Below are 21,029 nucleotides of genomic sequence, written 5' to 3'. Positions count from 1 at the left end.
TTCATTACGCCAGAGATTGCAATTGTGTGCAGCAAATGATGGCCACCACATTGAACACCTATTGGCCTGACATGTCGGGACACATTCTATTCCACTCCGTAATTGAAAATGGAAACCACGTGTGTACGTGTACCTCATCCCTCATGGTAATGTACATGTGCGTCAGTGAAAAAGACCGATAAAAAGGTGTTAGCATGTGGACGTAATGTGCTGTTCCAGTCTCTTCTGTACCTAAGGTCCACCACCGTTCCCTTTGGATCCAATTCGGTGCTCTCCGATACACACGATCGAACAGCGGAGGAGTGGTACTCGAGCGTCAACTTTAGGTTACAATATCTCCGGATGTAATTAACATTCTACAATGCAACAAACGGCACTGATTACGCATTTGTTTATATGTTCAGATGTGCTAACAAAACTAACGGGGTTCCATTTAAAAAAACGTAGGTTTGTGTTAAAAAACATACTTCCGTGCATTTTTTTATGGTTTGTATTAACCAGTTACAGTAGCCCCTCTCCTCACGTTCGGTCTGTGGAATCGATTCGTCAGTATTTGATGTGGTTTACGAAATATATCCAGTGGTAATGTTAGGTGACTCACCCTGTATAGCTCAATTGGAAGGAACACATAGAAAATGTTGTGGGGAAGGCTAACCAAAGACTGCGTTTTATTGGCAGGACACTTAGAAAATGTAACAGATCTACTAACGAGACTGCCCACACTACGCTTGTCCGTCCTCTTTTAGAACACTGCTGCGCGGTGTGTGATCGTTACTAGATAGGATTGACGGAGTACATCAAAAAAGTTCAAAGCAGGGCAGTTCATTTTGTATTATCGCGAAATAGGGGAGAGAGTGTCACTGAAATGATACAGGATTTGGATTGGACATCATTAAAAGAAAGGAGTTTTTCGTTGCAACGGAATCTTCTCACGAAATTCCAATCACCAACTTTGTCCTCAGAATGCGAAAATATTTTGTTGACACCGACCTACATAGGGAGGAACGATCACCGTGATAAAATAAGGGAAATCAGAGCTCATACGGAAAGATATAGGTGTGTTCGTTCTTTCTGCGCGCTATACGAGATTGGAATAATAGAGAATTGTGAAGGTGGTTCGATTGAACCCTCTACCAGGCACTTAAATGTGATTTGTAGAGTATCCATGTAGATGTAGAAATATTTAAAAGATATAGCTTAAATATTTCACAATTTTTTAAATTCCTTTAGAATTTTCTAGCAAGTCCCAAAATTTACTCTCACAGAAAATTCTAAAATATTAAAAAAAATTTAGATATCCATTCTCGAAGATGCATAAGGCTAAATTCTCGCGAAGTTTCTTCAATTTCCAAACTCGAATACACCTGAATGTTATAGAATATCTAAACAGAATATATCAAATTTCGAGCGTCGATATAAGTCGCAGTTCAGACCGTTTTCGTCGGTTACATTTTAACAACGATCAAGAAAGGATCAAAGAGAAAAATACCAAAAAGTAAAAAGTGAATATTCAAATGGTAAAGCGTTTCAAAAAAAATATTTTGAATATTCAAAAGCTAAAGTGTGTCGAAAAAAGTGTTTACACGTGTGAATTCGCAAAGAAGAAAAGCTGCACGTAGAAACAAACCAGAAGAAGAAATGGAAAGACGATTTATGAAAATTCTAGGAGTGCAACAAATACTGTAAGGAGTGCAACAAATACTGTAACAGAAAGGCGTAGTGAAGAACAACTAGCGAACATTAAGGAAGAGAAGAAGAGGTGCGAATTATACTAAGTTCACTTACAAACCGTGAACTATCTAATCAGCGTCAAATGCGAAATAAACAAAATAGAGCAATAATGGCCAGTCTGCGCGAACATCAAAGAGTACGGTACGTAGAAACTACCGTTACGATCTTCTGGCGTTCCATTAAGATTCCACGAAAACATACAGTGAACATCCAAATATCGTCATCGAAAAAATGGAAAAGACTTGCAAATCCCGTTGCGCAGAAGAAATTTAAAGGAGACGCCCTAGATATGTGCTGTACCAGGGGTATAGCGTTACAAGTACCACCACCAGAACTGTTCAGTTATATGATCGGAATGGCACCAGATATGACTGATTATATGTGATTGCTTTTCACACGGCTTGTTGTACTTCACGTGCTCATGAGTTTGATCACCTCAAAAGTTGTTCATTTATAGCCTCAACAATAGAAGTACAAATACAGTATATAAGCAAGTGAACGATGAAAATATAAATACGAGTATACAATAAAAAATTACATTTCTTATTAAATCAAGTAACTTTTGGTTCTGACCTGTTTTATTTAAATAATAATATTTTTTCGCATCGTTGATTAATTATTTTAGTATACACCACACAGATCATATATTTAATGAAATATACGTCAGTATAAAAATGATAGGAAGAATGGTCCTCATGCCATCAGTTGTGCTGTCTATTCTGAACTGCGCAACACTAGCAAGGCCTAATTGTAAAAAGAAAAAAAAATCTTAAGATGAGATATTGAAGTATACAATTCAGAAGATCTTATTACAATGTCATTTTCTCTTCATTAGAAAATGTTTTGCATTTTTCACTATTGTCATATTATTATCACACAGGCTGCTGGCTTAGGAACTATGGTTGGTCAACTAACATATGGAAAACGACAATTTGAAGCTGTAGATGCAGAAATAAGGAAGATTGTTCCAACAATACATGCATCCATTGAAGGATTTGTTACCCTTATTGACAAGGACAGCCAGGCTTTTGACACCTACATGGTAATGTAAATGTGCCCATGCAGATATGCATGACGCATTATTAAACAATGAATTTGAATGTAACCAACATCAGTGTTCGAGTCACTTATTGCATGTTATACGTTACAGACTTTCCAACACTAAACTCTCATGTAGAATCTATTTCATATTCTGCAACTATGACAAATTAGTTGCATACTTCGAGCAGCAAGCAAATTCTTAATTGTAGAAATGACATCATGTAACATCATAGGCTGCTATTTTATTTTTCTTTAATGTAACGGAAGAATAATTTAAACAGCAGCTTACTGTATTATATGATGGCTGTTATATAATTTATCAAATCTATGGAACACAATCAGCAAAAAATAGTTTTATATTCTTCTAGTTGATATGTCATAACAATAAATATCCCATTCCTAATTTCATATAGTATTACTCTGCATCATTTTCTAGGCTAATGTTTGACATTATGTGTAATCAGTTTGTTACAGGTTAAAGTAAAATCTTTTCTTTGGTTATTTTCAAAGGCATTTGTGCTTTGATTTAAAGAGCTATGTCTTATTTTTTAGCTAGATGTAGACCTATAGTTAACTGTCACAATATACACTTCACCTTGAAAAAAGCTGTTTTTTCTCACTTACATTGGAAACTTGTACAATCCTTTTACTGGTATCAGTATCTTAATATATACTTGAATATGTTGATGATTTTTAAAGAAAATTGTTACCAACAAATTTCCTGCTAGGTACAATAAAATAAAACTTTGCAGGAATGTTAATAATAATTTGCAGTATTGGATAAATTAGTTTCAAATATCTGTCTCTTAACATCACCAAAAAGTAACAGAATTGCCTAGAATATCCATGTATATTTTGAAGACTTAGATTCTTTAGACACATTAATAGAGAACATTTGTTTTCCAGGAGGCTTTAAAACTGCCTAAGAGAACGGAAGAGGAAGTTCAAGGAAGAGCAGCAGCTATGCAAAAAGGGCTAATGAAAGCCATTGAGATTCCTCAGATATTAATACAAAATGCTAACAGGCTGTGGACTTCATTTGCTGACTTGGCTGAAGTTGGAAACTCTACGACAATATCAGACTTACAGGTGAACCTAAGACTTAAATTGTTAAGTTCCAGTATTTAAGTGTTACAGATAAACTTCGTTGCTGCGGAATACGAGGGCTTCCTGAAAAGCAATGTCTCTGAACTTTTTACGTGAAAACTCTTAATGTTTTTAACTAAAATAAACTTTATTAACACGCTACATCTTCATTCTTCAAATATACATATCTATTTCTCGACGTAGTCGTCCTGGCGACGAACACATTGCTCCCAACGAAAGACCAGTTTGTTGATACCGTCACTGTAGAATGTTTGACTTTGTCGACGGAGCCACAACCTCGCACGTGGTTGCACCGCTTCATCACTGCGAAAGTGAAGTCCTCGAAGGTGTTCTTTAAGTTTTGGAAACAGACGAAAATCTGATGGGGCATGTCGGAACTGTATGGAGGCTGATCAATGTCATTGGACCCAAGGCGTCGGATTGTTGCAGATGTCACAGCGCTCGTGTGTAGTCTGGCACTGTTATGTAGAAGGAGAGGGTGCAGACGAACTCTTCTGTGGTTAGAAACTTGATTACAGCACGCTGTTCCTCACGCACCGACATAGCTACGTTACCATGGAGGTATAAGGAGGGGAAATGCCATGACGTCACAAACTTGAAGCCGACAGAAACCGAGCTCCGCCATTGCAGTTTGGTCAGAAGAGTCGTTTCCGATTGTGCTACTGTCTAGAGCTGCTGAAGGTTTTTTCATTTTAAAATGCCGGTTTGCGTTGTTTACGGGTGTACTAACCGTTGGAATAGTGCTACCAAGTTAAAAGGAATCACGTTCCATGCGTAAGTGGTCCCGTTCGTAAAATATTGTCGTTTATATTCGTGAGATGTGCGGCCTTGTTTACGTTTTGTGAAACTGTTTTCTTCTTATTTTATTTCAGATTTCCGATCAATGAAGCTCGTAGGGCTCTGTGGGTTCATATGCTTATTTTTCTTGACAAAGCACAAACGATGTTTGTATTTACAAATGAAATTTTGTATAAGTGTGTAAACGAGTAAGAAATATCATCCGGTATGTAAACTAGCATAGCTTTCGGGTTCTGCTTTCAGTTTACATCGACACAAATACAGTAAAAGGTGATTTGAGTTTGAAAAGAGCTTTGTACACTGTTATTTTTCATCATTCGAAGTTCGTATCCAAAAGAAACACTTAAGTTAACGAGACCAAATCAGTTGTATTGCTGGGGCAAAAACGCATTAAAAACAAAACGAAAACACCTGAAAAAGCTATTCTGACGTTGTGTTATGCATGTAAACATTGTAACACTCATCATCTGAAATCATTTCGCAGACATAACGTTAAATATGAAGAACACGCAATTCTAACAAGAGCTCTGTCACTGTTTTGACCAATCAAACATGGCGGCCCACCGGCTTCAAACAGACGTACAGCAGACGGCCATACTGCCATCTCCCCTCCTTATACCTCCATGTACGTTACACACCGCCATGTTACACGCTAGAATTCTGAGCCCTCTAGCGACAGAGGGTTGCGACTTGCATCAGCGAAGAGCGAAAGTCGACGGAGTGATATGCATGACATGTAATACCTCAATCGGTGTAGAGCACAGAATAAAAAATTCGGAAGTATTACTGTTCAGCACGCCCTCGCACAAGTAGTTACTGCTGTGCGTATTGTTGTACAAGACAATGAAGAGAAAATGTTGACATGGGTCCTATTATTATATAAATATAACTTAGTAATAATTACCTTCCTTGTTGGGATCTTTGCCAAACATCTGACAACACAGACAGAAAAAACTTACAACAGATCCACGCGTTTGTTTCGTGAGAAGTGGAATGCCGCAGATACACTTAACAAACGCCAGTATGAGATTTAGAGAAGACATATTGTACCACAAGAACGAACTATCTTAAAGCTTCGAAGACCATGACTCGAAAATTTAATTGCTACGGCTACTGGTGGATGACTTTCGCAGCATGTATGACCCTATGTTCGATGGTCAATTTTCACGCTTTTACAGGAGTTAGTAAGAAACAGCTAAATTGGAGTAGGTTTAAAACAAAGCATACGGCTAAAATAGATGTGAATGCAATGCATACGGATGTCAGGAGGGCAATTCATAACGTCTTCAACGAAATTCTGGTCGTATGTAAAGACTGTCAGTGTCAGGAGAGGTTAGTTTCTAGACGCTCATGGACGAAACAGGAGCTGAAATGAGATGCAAAGCAAAAGCAGAAATGCTGGACGCCGTGTTCAAATGCTCCTTTACAAAACAAAAATCAGGAATATTGGTCCAATTTACTTCTCGCAGCACGTGCAAGAGGGCTAAAATTGCCAAAACCATAGTGAGGTGTTTCAAACAGAATGATCTTCTCAGGCCAATGAGCGTGGATTCCGAAAAACTCGATTATATGAATCCCAACCAGAACTTTTCTCACGTGGTATGCTGAAAACGTTGGATCAAGTCAGTCAGACAGATGCAGTATACCTCTATTTCCGAAAAGCATTTGACTTAATAACGCATCTACGCTTATTATCAACAATATGATCACATGGGGTAAAAAGAAAGGGAGGACACAGCATGTTATCATGGACAGAGATTCAGCGAATATGTAGAAGTGATCTTGCGGAACAATATGAATAGCTATCTCAGAATTTTAGCAGATGATGCAGTTATCTACAATGAAGTACTGTCTATAAAAAGCTGCAAGTATATTCGTTTGGATCTGGATAAGCTTTCAAAGCGGTGCAGAGTTTGGCATCTTCATTTAAATATTCACAAATGTAAAACTGTGTATGTCACAAAACGAAAAATAAAAATTAGTATTCCTTGAATACAATATTAATAAGTTGCAGTTGGACTCTATCAACTTATAATCACCTGATTAACAGCTTATAGAGATACGAAATGGAACACTTACATAGGCCCAGTCGTACACAAAGCAGGTGGCAGAGTTCGGTTCATTGATAACAAACTGGGGGAATGCAGTCAGTCTACAAAGGAGATCGCTAACGTAACACTCGTGCGACACATCCCAGAATATGAGACCTGAGTTTCTCCTGGCGTAAACAACTTTCAAATAACTTCCGGGAATTCAGCCAGGTAACACTTTCAGCGACCGCCGATATTTCGGCGGGAGAACACCCCGCCATTTTCAAGGCAAACTGCAACGGACAGGCGGCGTACATGCAAATTTAATACCTCGGTTCTGCGACAGAAGCAGGAAAGATAACACACACACTGAACACTAGTGCCACCAAAGATGACCAAAGTCAGAGCTATCGATAGTGAGACTATCAATTCACAGGTGAGGCAGCATTGACTCTGTTCCTCTGTTTTTTGACAAGGGAGAGAGCCGGATTCCAAACAGAGTTTAAACAGAAACCTCCATCCCTGTTAACGAGGTTGCTCGCTAGTTTAATCTCAACTGCCTCCCTAATGACACTGTCCCAATAGCTGGACGTGCATGCCAATATCTCGGTGTTATTATATAACATGGGGTGACCAGTATCCAAGCAATGTTCGGCAATAGCAGATCTATTTGGCTGCTGTAATCGTGTGTGCCGTTTATGCTCAGTACATCTGTCCTCCACGGTCCTGATAGTTTGGCCAATATATGCCATACCGCAGCTACAGGGAATACGATATACACCCGCCTTACGCAATCCAAGATCATCCTTAACGGAACTCAAAAGTGCTCTAATTTTAGATGGAGGTCGGAAAACACATTTCACATCGTATTTCCGTAAAATACGACCGATCTTATTGGACGTGTTTCCTACGTAAGGCAAAAAGGCAGTAGACTTAGGTGTTGACTCAGAATTATCATCAATCACCCGATGTACAGTTGGTCGATAGCGCAACGCACGTTCAATCTGTCTATCACTATAACCATTTTGACGAAATGTAACTTCAAGATGGGACAGCTCAGCTGGCAAAGTCTCAGCGTCAGAAACGACATGTGCCCTGTGTACCAAGGTACGAAGTACCCCTTCACGCTGAGCCGAATGGTGACAACTATTAGCTTGTAAGTACAAATCGGTGTGAGTACGTTTCCTGTAGACTGCATGTCCCAATGATCCATCATCCTTCCTCCTAACCAACACGTCGAGAAAGGGAAGGCAACCATCCTCTTCCACCTCCATCGTAAAACGAATGTTCGGGTGGATCGAGTTCAGATGTTCTAGAAAGACATTCAAATTCTCCCTACCGTGAGGCCAAACAACGAAGGTATCGTCAACGTATCTAAAGAAACAGGCGGGTTTTAAAGGCGCCGACTCCAATGCACGTTCCTCGAAGTCTTCCATAAATAAATTTGCGATCACAGGAGACAACGGACTACCCATCGCAACTCCATCTGTCTGCTCGTAATACTGGTCATTAAATAAAAAGTAAGTGGATGTCAACACATGCCTAAAGAGATTAGTTAAATCAGCACCAAACCTGGCTTCAATTAACCGCAACGAATCAGACAGAGGAACACGAGTGAAGAGAGAGACCACATCGAAACTCACTAAAATATCAGAGTCATTCAGCCTCAGTCCCTCCAAACGACGTAAAAAATCAGCTGAGTTCCTGATATGATGTTCACACTGTCCTACTTGTGGACTCAACAGAGAAGCAAGATGCTTGGATACACGATATGTCGGAGCGCCGATGTTACTCACTATAGGACGGAAAGGAACCCCTTCCTTATGAACCTTTGGAAGGCCATATAACCTAGGGGGAACGGCACTATAGGTGTTAAGCCTCTTGATTGTGTCCTGCGAAAAACCACTTTTCTTCAGGAGGCTGTTGGTCTTTCTCTCAACACTTTTCGTGGGGTCAGAATCGATTCTGCGATACGCTGAATCAGATAGTAAACGTTGCATCTTTTGTACATAATCAGGTTTATTTAAAACAACGGTGGCATTGCCCTTGTCAGCAGGTAAAATAACAATACTGGGATCAACTTTGAGAGAGCGTAAAGCAGCCCTCTCTGCTGCTGTTACATTACTCTTGGGTGGACGAGCCCTAGTCAAAACACGGCATGCCTCCCTCCTAACTTCCTCTGCAGCGTCAGGAGGTAGTTTGCAAACTGCCTGTTCAATTGAACTAATAAAATCAACTACCGGCAAATTCTTCGGAGTGGGTGCAAAATTTAAACCCTTCCCTAGCACGGATAAGGTTGCGTCGTCAAAAGATTTCTCTGTGAGATTTATCACAGAACGTCGAGATATAACATCCGACTCCGCGCGATGAAAACGTTCAAACTTTGCCAAATGCCGGGCAGTAACGGAGTTGTACTCCCAGTCAGCTTGGGTCCATGAGGCACCGTCCAACCAATCCCAAGTGAAATCAGACACTTCAGATGCAACCATTAAATGAAAACGATACAATTCTTTGGAAACAGAATCCAAACGTCGACGAGTAAAACGAATCCTTTCGCGAACAAGAGCCAAGCCAGCACGTTGCTTGATACGATTGGCGGCAGGAGAATTAATATGGTGCACAACCTTAGCAAATGTTGGGACATGATTTTCATCACGACACCTCAATAAAAACGACAAAGCACATTGCAGTCTAACTCGACAGCTACGAAGTTTATCCAACTTACGTAAACACCGATACATTTCCTCCCCGTAGAGGTAAACAATGTGAGACCTGAGTTTCTCCTGGCGTAAACAACTTTCAAATAACTTCCGGGAATTCAGCCAGGTAACACTTTCAGCGACCGCCGATATTTCGGCGGGAGAACACCCCGCCATTTTCAAGGCAAACTGCAACGGACAGGCGGCGTACATGCAAATTTAATACCTCGGTTCTGCGACAGAAGCAGGAAAGATAACACACACACTGAACACTAGTGCCACCAAAGATGACCAAAGTCAGAGCTATCGATAGTGAGACTATCAATTCACAGGTGAGGCAGCATTGACTCTGTTCCTCTGTTTTTTGACAAGGGAGAGAGCCGGATTCCAAACAGAGTTTAAACAGAAACCTCCATCCCTGTTAACGAGGTTGCTCGCTAGTTTAATCTCAACTGCCTCCCTAATGACACTGTCCCAATAGCTGGACGTGCATGCCAATATCTCGGTGTTATTATATAACATGGGGTGACCAGTATCCAAGCAATGTTCGGCAATAGCAGATCTATTTGGCTGCTGTAATCGTGTGTGCCGTTTATGCTCAGTACATCTGTCCTCCACGGTCCTGATAGTTTGGCCAATATATGCCATACCGCAGCTACAGGGAATACGATATACACCCGCCTTACGCAATCCAAGATCATCCTTAACGGAATTCAAAAGTGCTCTAATTTTAGATGGAGGTCGGAAAACACATTTCACATCGTATGTCCGTAAAAAACGACCGATCTTATTGGACGTATTTCCTACGTAAGGCAAAAAGGCAGTAGACTTAGGTGTTGACTCAGAATTATCATCAATCACCCGATGTACAGAGGAACAGAGTCAATGCTGCCTCACCTGTGAATTGATAGTCTCACTATCGATAGCTCTGACTTTGGTCATCTTTGGTTGCACTAGTGTTCAGTGTGTGTTATCTTTCCTGCTTCTGTCGCAGAACCGAGGTATTAAATTTGCATGTACGCCGCCTGTCCGTTGCAGTTTGCCTTGAAAATGGCGGGGTGTTCTCCCGCCGAAATATCGGCGGTCGCTGAAAGTGTTACCTGGCTGAATTCCCGGAAGTTATTTGAAAGTTGTTTACGCCAGGAGAAACTCAGGTCTCACATTGTTTACCTCTACGGGGAGGAAATGTATCGGTGTTTACGTAAGTTGGATAAACTTCGTAGCTGTCGAGTTAGACTGCAATGTGCTTTGTCGTTTTTATTGAGGTGTCGTGATGAAAATCATGTCCCAACATTTGCTAAGGTTGTGCACCATATTAATTCTCCTGCCGCCAATCGTATCAAGCAATGTGCTGGCTTGGCTCTTGTTCGCGAAAGGATTCGTTTTACTCGTCGACGTTTGGATTCTGTTTCCAAAGAATTGTATCGTTTTCATTTAATGGTTGCATCTGAAGTGTCTGATTTCACTTGGGATTGGTTGGACGGTGCCTCATGGACCCAAGCTGACTGGGAGTACAACTCCGTTACTGCCCGGCATTTGGCAAAGTTTGAACGTTTTCATCGCGCGGAGTCGGATGTTATATCTCGACGTTCTGTGATAAATCTCACAGAGAAATCTTTTGACGACGCAACCTTATCCGTGCTAGGGAAGGGTTTAAATTTTGCACCCACTCCGAAGAATTTGCCGGTAGTTGATTTTATTAGTTCAATTGAACAGGCAGTTTGCAAACTACCTCCTGACGCTGCAGAGGAAGTTAGGAGGGAGGCATGCCGTGTTTTGACTAGGGCTCGTCCACCCAAGAGTAATGTAACAGCAGCAGAGAGGGCTGCTTTACGCTCTCTCAAAGTTGATCCCAGTATTGTTATTTTACCTGCTGACAAGGGCAATGCCACCGTTGTTTTAAATAAACCTGATTATGTACAAAAGATGCAACGTTTACTATCTGATTCAGCGTATCGCAGAATCGATGCTGACCCCACGAAAAGTGTTGAGAGAAAGACCAACAGCCTCCTGAAGAAAAGTGGTTTTTCGCAGGACACAATCAAGAGGCTTAACACCTATAGTGCCGTTCCCCCTAGGTTATATGGCCTTCCAAAGGTTCATAAGGAAGGGGTTCCTTTCCGTCCTATAGTGAGTAACATCGGCGCTCCGACATATCGTGTATCCAAGCATCTTGCTTCTCTGTTGAGTCCACAAGTAGGACAGTGTGAACATCATATCAGGAACTCAGCTGATTTTTTACGTCGTTTGGAGGGACTGAGGCTGAATGACTCTGATATTTTAGTGAGTTTCGATGTGGTCTCTCTCTTCACTCGTGTTCCTCTGTCTGATTCGTTGCGGTTAATTGAAGCCAGGTTTGGTGCTGATTTAACTAATCTCTTTAGGCATGTGTTGACATCCACTTACTTTTTATTTAATGACCAGTATTACGAGCAGACAGATGGAGTTGCGATGGGTAGTCCGTTGTCTCCTGTGATCGCAAATTTATTTATGGAAGACTTCGAGGAACGTGCATTGGAGTCGGCGCCTTTAAAACCCGCCTGTTTCTTTAGATACGTTGACGATACCTTCGTTGTTTGGCCTCACGGTAGGGAGAATTTGAATGTCTTTCTAGAACATCTGAACTCGATCCACCCGAACATTCGTTTTACGATGGAGGTGGAAGAGGATGGTTGCCTTCCCTTTCTCGACGTGTTGGTTAGGAGGAAGGATGATGGATCATTGGGACATGCAGTCTACAGGAAACGTACTCACACCGATTTGTACTTACAAGCTAATAGTTGTCACCATTCGGCTCAGCGTGAAGGGGTACTTCGTACCTTGGTACACAGGGCACATGTCGTTTCTGACGCTGAGACTTTGCCAGCTGAGCTGTCCCATCTTGAAGTTACATTTCGTCAAAATGGTTATAGTGATAGACAGATTGAACGTGCGTTGCGCTATCGACCAACTGTACATCGGGTGATTGATGATAATTCTGAGTCAACACCTAAGTCTACTGCCTTTTTGCCTTACGTAGGAAACACGTCCAATAAGATCGGTCGTATTTTACGGAAATACGATGTGAAATGTGTTTTCCGACCTCCATCTAAAATTAGAGCACTTTTGAGTTCCGTTAAGGATGATCTTGGATTGCGTAAGGCGGGTGTATATCGTATTCCCTGTAGCTGCGGTATGGCATATATTGGCCAAACTATCAGGACCGTGGAGGACAGATGTACTGAGCATAAACGGCACACACGATTACAGCAGCCAAATAGATCTGCTATTGCCGAACATTGCTTGGATACTGGTCACCCCATGTTATATAATAACACCGAGATATTGGCATGCACGTCCAGCTATTGGGACAGTGTCATTAGGGAGGCAGTTGAGATTAAACTAGCGAGCAACCTCGTTAACAGGGATGGAGGTTTCTGTTTAAACTCTGTTTGGAATCCGGCTCTCTCCCTTGTCAAAAAACAGAGGAACAGAGTCAATGCTGCCTCACCTGTGAATTGATAGTCTCACTATCGATAGCTCTGACTTTGGTCATCTTTGGTGGCACTAGTGTTCAGTGTGTGTGTTATCTTTCCTGCTTCTGTCGCAGAACCGAGGTATTAAATTTGCATGTACGCCGCCTGTCCGTTGCAGTTTGCCTTGAAAATGGCGGGGTGTTCTCCCGCCGAAATATCGGCGGTCGCTGAAAGTGTTACCTGGCTGAATTCCCGGAAGTTATTTGAAAGTTGTTTACGCCAGGAGAAACTCAGGTCTCACATTGTTTACCTCTACGGGGAGGAAATGTATCGGTGTTTACGTAAGTTGGATAAACTTCGTAGCTGTCGAGTTAGACTGCAATGTGCTTTGTCGTTTTTATTGAGGTGTCGTGATGAAAATCATGTCCCAACATTTGCTAAGGTTGTGCACCATATTAATTCTCCTGCCGCCAATCGTATCAAGCAACGTGCTGGCTTGGCTCTTGTTCGCGAAAGGATTCGTTTTACTCGTCGACGTTTGGATTCTGTTTCCAAAGAATTGTATCGTTTTCATTTAATGGTTGCATCTGAAGTGTCTGATTTCACTTGGGATTGGTTGGACGGTGCCTCATGGACCCAAGCTGACTGGGAGTACAACTCCGTTACTGCCCGGCATTTGGCAAAGTTTGAACGTTTTCATCGCGCGGAGTCGGATGTTATATCTCGACGTTCTGTGATAAATCTCACAGAGAAATCTTTTGACGACGCAACCTTATCCGTGCTAGGGAAGGGTTTAAATTTTGCACCCACTCCGAAGAATTTGCCGGTAGTTGATTTTATTAGTTCAATTGAACAGGCAGTTTGCAAACTACCTCCTGACGCTGCAGAGGAAGTTAGGAGGGAGGCATGCCGTGTTTTGACTAGGGCTCGTCCACGCAAGAGTAATGTAACAGCAGCAGAGAGGGCTGCTTTACGCTCTCTCAAAGTTGATCCCAGTATTGTTATTTTACCTGCTGACAAGGGCAATGCCACCGTTGTTTTAAATAAACCTGATTATGTACAAAAGATGCAACGTTTACTATCTGATTCAGCGTATCGCAGAATCGATGCTGACCCCACGAAAAGTGTTGAGAGAAAGACCAACAGCCTCCTGAAGAAAAGTGGTTTTTCGCAGGACACAATCAAGAGGCTTAACACCTATAGTGCCGTTCCCCCTAGGTTATATGGCCTTCCAAAGGTTCATAAGGAAGGGGTTCCTTTCCGTCCTATAGTGAGTAACATCGGCGCTCCGACATATCGTGTATCCAAGCATCTTGCTTCTCTGTTGAGTCCACAAGTAGGACAGTGTGAACATCATATCAGGAACTCAGCTGATTTTTTACGTCGTTTGGAGGGACTGAGGCTGAATGACTCTGATATTTTAGTGAGTTTCGATGTGGTCTCTCTCTTCACTCGTGTTCCTCTGTCTGATTCGTTGCGGTTAATTGAAGCCAGGTTTGGTGCTGATTTAACTAATCTCTTTAGGCATGTGTTGACATCCACTTACTTTTTATTTAATGACCAGTATTACGAGCAGACAGATGGAGTTGCGATGGGTAGTCCGTTGTCTCCTGTGATCGCAAATTTATTTATGGAAGACTTCGAGGAACGTGCATTGGAGTCGGCGCCTTTAAAACCCGCCTGTTTCTTTAGATACGTTGACGATACCTTCGTTGTTTGGCCTCACGGTAGGGAGAATTTGAATGTCTTTCTAGAACATCTGAACTCGATCCACCCGAACATTCGTTTTACGATGGAGGTGGAAGAGGATGGTTGCCTTCCCTTTCTCGACGTGTTGGTTAGGAGGAAGGATGATGGATCATTGGGACATGCAGTCTACAGGAAACGTACTCACACCGATTTGTACTTACAAGCTAATAGTTGTCACCATTCGGCTCAGCGTGAAGGGGTACTTCGTACCTTGGTACACAGGGCACATGTCGTTTCTGACGCTGAGACTTTGCCAGCTGAGCTGTCCCATCTTGAAGTTACATTTCGTCAAAATGGTTATAGTGATAGACAGATTGAACGTGCGTTGCGCTATCGACCAACTGTACATCGGGTGATTGATGATAATTCTGAGTCAACACCTAAGTCTACTGCCTTTTTGCCTTACGTAGGAAACACGTCCAATAAGATCGGTTGTATTTTACGGAAATACGATGTGAAATGTGTTTTCCGACCTCCATCTAAAATTAGAGCACTTTTGAGTTCCGTTAAGGATGATCTTGGATTGCGTAAGGCGGGTGTATATCGTATTCCCTGTAGCTGCGGTATGGCATATATTGGCCAAACTATCAGGACCGTGGAGGACAGATGTACTGAGCATAAACGGCACACACGATTACAGCAGCCAAATAGATCTGCTATTGCCGAACATTGCTTGGATACTGGTCACCCCATGTTATATAATAACACCGAGATATTGGCATGCACGTCCAGCTATTGGGACAGTGTCATTAGGGAGGCAGTTGAGATTAAACTAGCGAGCAACCTCGTTAACAGGGATGGAGGTTTCTGTTTAAACTCTGTTTGGAATCCGGCTCTCTCCCTTGTCAAAAAACAGAGGAACAGAGTCAATGCTGCCTCACCTGTGAATTGATAGTCTCACTATCGATAGCTCTGACTTTGGTCATCTTTGGTGGCACTAGTGTTCAGTGTGTGTGTTATCTTTCCTGCTTCTGTCGCAGAACCGAGGTATTAAATTTGCATGTACGCCGCCTGTCCGTTGCAGTTTGCCTTGAAAATGGCGGGGTGTTCTCCCGCCGAAATATCGGCGGTCGCTGAAAGTGTTACCTGGCTGAATTCCCGGAAGTTATTTGAAAGTTGTTTACGCCAGGAGAAACTCAGGTCTCACATTGTTTACCTCTACGGGGAGGAAATGTATCGGTGTTTACGTAAGTTGGATAAACTTCGTAGCTGTCGAGTTAGACTGCAATGTGCTTTGTCGTTTTTATTGAGGTGTCGTGATGAAAATCATGTCCCAACATTTGCTAAGGTTGTGCACCATATTAATTCTCCTGCCGCCAATCGTATCAAGCAACGTGCTGGCTTGGCTCTTGTTCGCGAAAGGATTCGTTTTACTCGTCGACGTTTGGATTCTGTTTCCAAAGAATTGTATCGTTTTCATTTAATGGTTGCATCTGAAGTGTCTGATTTCACTTGGGATTGGTTGGACGGTGCCTCATGGACCCAAGCTGACTGGGAGTACAACTCCGTTACTGCCCGGCATTTGGCAAAGTTTGAACGTTTTCATCGCGCGGAGTCGGATGTTATATCTCGACGTTCTGTGATAAATCTCACAGAGAAATCTTTTGACGACGCAACCTTATCCGTGCTAGGGAAGGGTTTAAATTTTGCACCCACTCCGAAGAATTTGCCGGTAGTTGATTTTATTAGTTCAATTGAACAGGCAGTTTGCAAACTACCTCCTGACGCTGCAGAGGAAGTTAGGAGGGAGGCATGCCGTGTTTTGACTAGGGCTCGTCCACGCAAGAGTAATGTAACAGCAGCAGAGAGGGCTGCTTTACGCTCTCTCAAAGTTGATCCCAGTATTGTTATTTTACCTGCTGACAAGGGCAATGCCACCGTTGTTTTAAATAAACCTGATTATGTACAAAAGATGCAACGTTTACTATCTGATTCAGCGTATCGCAGAATCGATGCTGACCCCACGAAAAGTGTTGAGAGAAAGACCAACAGCCTCCTGAAGAAAAGTGGTTTTTCGCAGGACACAATCAAGAGGCTTAACACCTATAGTGCCGTTCCCCCTAGGTTATATGGCCTTCCAAAGGTTCATAAGGAAGGGGTTCCTTTCCGTCCTATAGTGAGTAACATCGGCGCTCCGACATATCGTGTATCCAAGCATCTTGCTTCTCTGTTGAGTCCACAAGTAGGACAGTGTGAACATCATATCAGGAACTCAGCTGATTTTTTACGTCGTTTGGAGGGACTGAGGCTGAATGACTCTGATATTTTAGTGAGTTTCGATGTGGTCTCTCTCTTCACTCGTGTTCCTCTGTCTGATTCGTTGCGGTTAATTGAAGCCAGGTTTGGTGCTGATTTAACTAATCTCTTTAGGCATGTGTTGACATCCACTTACTTTTTATTTAATGACCAGTATTACGAGCAGACAGATGGAGTTGCGATGGGTAGTCCGTTGTCTCCTGTGATCGCAAATTTATTTATGGAAGACTTCGAGGAACGTGCATTGGAGTCGGCGCCTTTAAAACCCGCCTGTTTCTTTAGATACGTTGACGATACCTTCGTTGTTTGGCCTCACGGTAGGGAGAATTTGAATGTCTTTCTAGAACATCTGAACTCGATCCACCCGAACATTCGTTTTACGATGGAGGTGGAAGAGGATGGTTGCCTTCCCTTTCTCGACGTGTTGGTTAGGAGGAAGGATGATGGATCATTGGGACATGCAGTCTACAGGAAACGTACTCACACCGATTTGTACTTACAAGCTAATAGTTGTCACCATTCGGCTCAGCGTGAAGGGGTACTTCGTACCTTGGTACACAGGGCACATGTCGTTTCTGACGCTGAGACTTTGCCAGCTGAGCTGTCCCATCTTGAAGTTACATTTCGTCAAAATGGTTATAGTGATAGACAGATTGAACGTGCGTTGCGCTATCGACCAACTGTACATCGGGTGATTGATGATAATTCTGAGTCAACACCTAAGTCTACTGCCTTTTTGCCTTACGTAGGAAACACGTCCAATAAGATCGGTCGTATTTTACGGAAATACGATGTGAAATGTGTTTTCCGACCTCCATCTAAAATTAGAGCACTTTTGAGTTCCGTTAAGGATGATCTTGGATTGCGTAAGGCGGGTGTATATCGTATTCCCTGTAGCTGCGGTATGGCATATATTGGCCAAACTATCAGGACCGTGGAGGACAGATGTACTGAGCATAAACGGCACACACGATTACAGCAGCCAAATAGATCTGCTATTGCCGAACATTGCTTGGATACTGGTCACCCCATGTTATATAATAACACCGAGATATTGGCATGCACGTCCAGCTATTGGGACAGTGTCATTAGGGAGGCAGTTGAGATTAAACTAGCGAGCAACCTCGTTAACAGGGATGGAGGTTTCTGTTTAAACTCTGTTTGGAATCCGGCTCTCTCCCTTGTCAAAAAACAGAGGAACAGAGTCAATGCTGCCTCACCTGTGAATTGATAGTCTCACTATCGATAGCTCTGACTTTGGTCATCTTTGGTGGCACTAGTGTTCAGTGTGTGTGTTATCTTTCCTGCTTCTGTCGCAGAACCGAGGTATTAAATTTGCATGTACGCCGCCTGTCCGTTGCAGTTTGCCTTGAAAATGGCGGGGTGTTCTCCCGCCGAAATATCGGCGGTCGCTGAAAGTGTTACCTGGCTGAATTCCCGGAAGTTATTTGAAACATCCCAGAATAGTACTCAAATGCGTACGATCCATACCAGACAGAACTATCGGGGGATACTGAACGTATATAAAGAAGAGCAGCGCGAATGGTCAGAGGTTTTTTGACCCACGGAAGAATGTCACGGAGATGCTGAGAAAACTGAAATGGCAGACTCTTGAAAGCTACTATCAAAATTCGAAGAACCGGCTTTAAGGGATAAACCCAGGAATGTACTACAACACCGAACGCAGGGATCGTGAGGATAAGATCAGAGTAATTACAGTACAGAGTTGTTAAACAATCATTCATTCCGCGTTCCGTACGTTAATGAAACTGGAAGAAGCCCTAATAACGGGTACAGTTGGATGAAACCTCCGCCACGCACTTGTCACTGGCTTGGAGAATATGAGTGTAGAGAAAGTATGTGCGTGCAGCCATTACAGTTTCCAGAGGGTTGCAGTCTAGTGCAGAATTAGCAAGGTTCACCTTGAGAGCCTAAGGTACCACATCCAAGTGTTGTGTGGAGCCAACAAGAGATATGTAACTTATAGATACGAAACGGCTCCATGTTTCATTAAGACACGAGCACTGATGATATATCCAGTGTTTTGATTATCTCTTCTCACCATTTGACAGGTTCTCGGCCGGCCGGTGTGGCCGTGCGGTTCTAGGCGCTTCAGTCTGGAACCGCGTCACCGCTACGGTCGCAGGTTCGAATCCTGCCTCGGGCATGGATGTGTGTGATGTCTTTAGGTTAGTTAGGTTTAAGTAGTTCTAAGTTATAGGGGACTGAGGACCACAGAAGTTAAGTCCCATAGTGTTCAGAGCCATTTGAACCATTTTTTGAACAGCTTCTCGTCAAACATGAAAATGGGGGGTGGGGTGGGGGGTGGAGCTGGCCGCTGTGGCCGAGAGGTTCTAGGAGCTTCACTTCGAAACCGCGCGACTGCTATGGTCACAGGTTCGAATCCTGCCTCGGGCATGGATGTGTGTGATGTCCTTAGGTTATTTAGGTTTAAGTAGTTCAAAGTTCTAGGGGACTGATGACCTCAGATGTTAAGTCCCATAGTGCTCAGAGCCATTTGAACCATTTTGAAAAGGGGGGAGGTATGAGGTCTCTTTGTATGATGTGATGACAGACCTCCCCTTTCTGTTACCTAAATGTAGTATGCAAATTTGATTGTTTCATATTTAATGATGTATTGATTAAATTATGTGTATCTTTTACTGCTCTCATCCGATAAAATTGTCACTGTGCTGTGTGTCCCCCACTGGTAACAGTGCAACATGGGACGATTTGAAGATAAGTTTTTGAACTTTTAACTAGCCTTTCATTACAAAATCGAAGCACATCACTCTTTACTTGCTTTGTGTGACTCACATGAATATGATCATTGCTTGCACTGTAATCGCAAATACCATCACTTTCCTGGGTATTACACATTGTTCTAGATCTCTCTCTCTCTCTCTCTCTCTCTCTCTCTCTGATACCTACTCACCTCATGTTAAATTCCTTTTTTTCCTTTTATAACTCTCTGTTATCGTCTAACTGATGTATACTGCTACTTGAATTTTCTAAGTTAGTTAATCAATACCGTATGTTGCTCGGTTTAGCGAAAGAGTTACAAATGTTTTTGTCACAACAGGTTGGAGCGCAGTGCTTGAGAACAGCTGTAATAGGAGCCAGCTATAACGTAACTATTAATCTGAAGAACATCGAGGATAAAAGCTTCAAAACGAAGACACTGGAATCTGTCAAGTCTGCCATCTCTGAGGCAGAATTAGGCTGCCAGAAGGTCCTTGATATCCTGCAGCGCAGACTGAATGAAGAGTAATTCACAAAAAAATGTAAAGCATGCGGAATATTGATAAAATTTTGTACTGTCTGTTTTTCATTACTGCTACCCAGTGTAGCTGCATGTAAATGCAGAGACAATAAAACGTTTTCACATAGCAAATATAACCTCATATCAATCAGCCTCCTTCTTTGGTAAGAGTAACTACTCATTAAAATATTTTATGAATTAAAGATGTTTGCCAGTAATGGAAAATTACACACTTACTTACACTTTGTAAGGGCATAAATCCTAGCAAGAATCTGAGTATTTCTATAATGTAATACATCTTTACCGGATAATGCTGAACTAGATGCAGTGTAAATGAAATTTAACGATGCTGCTCGTATTAAGGAAACACGAGACTACATAATTCAAGCTAAGGAGTACAGACTCTCCTTTGTGGATTTATTTTTATTTACTCACGTGATCAATGCCTGCGGCCACATGAAGTACTTTTAAAGGTTTATTACATACGTTACAATTACTTTTATTTCTAAAACATCTTCAGTAGCCTGTAAGTAATGCAACACTTTTTTTCCTGAAAGCATATTGGTTTCATTCAGGATTCCAGTACACCATATTATTCCCCACTCTTTTGGCTACAAAACCCTATTTTTCAACATAAACTCCGTTCCATGCGACGGCCTTACGCCACCTTACAGGGAGGGTCTTTATGGCCCCATGCCACCACTCTATTGATCGATGTCGGAGCCAACGTCTTGCTGCATCAATAATCTCCCCATCATCCGTGTAAGGCGCAAGCAGTTACGCACAGATGGTCCTTCGTTTCTCTTGATAGTCTTCTGTTAGGCAACGAGAAACCCAGCGGCCACACAGCTTTGAGTACACCAAGTGTTAACACTACCAACAGAGGTGTCCAGTTGAGCAG

The 21,029-nt window shown here is 42.3% G+C and overlaps 1 protein-coding gene across 1 annotated transcript in view; it reads left to right on the top strand.

Moving 5' to 3' along the window:
* Nucleotides 1-20,270, top strand: part of LOC126251413 (formimidoyltransferase-cyclodeaminase-like) — a 108,092-nt gene extending 87,822 nt beyond the window's left edge. Inside the window, exons 8-10 of the mRNA XM_049951827.1 lie at nt 2,612-2,773; nt 3,679-3,861; nt 19,949-20,270. Of these exons, the coding sequence (XP_049807784.1) occupies nt 2,612-2,773; nt 3,679-3,861; nt 19,949-20,137 (534 nt within the window). The 3' untranslated portion in view covers nt 20,138-20,270. The remainder of the gene's footprint in view (nt 1-2,611; nt 2,774-3,678; nt 3,862-19,948) is intronic.
* Nucleotides 20,271-21,029: the final 759 nt, after the last annotated feature.

This window comes from Schistocerca nitens, chromosome 1, assembly GCF_023898315.1.
Source record: "Schistocerca nitens isolate TAMUIC-IGC-003100 chromosome 1, iqSchNite1.1, whole genome shotgun sequence".
NCBI classification, from domain to species: domain Eukaryota; kingdom Metazoa; phylum Arthropoda; class Insecta; order Orthoptera; family Acrididae; genus Schistocerca; species Schistocerca nitens.
Note: the sequence above shows the minus strand (reverse complement) of the source record. Positions and strands in the feature narration are given on the sequence as shown.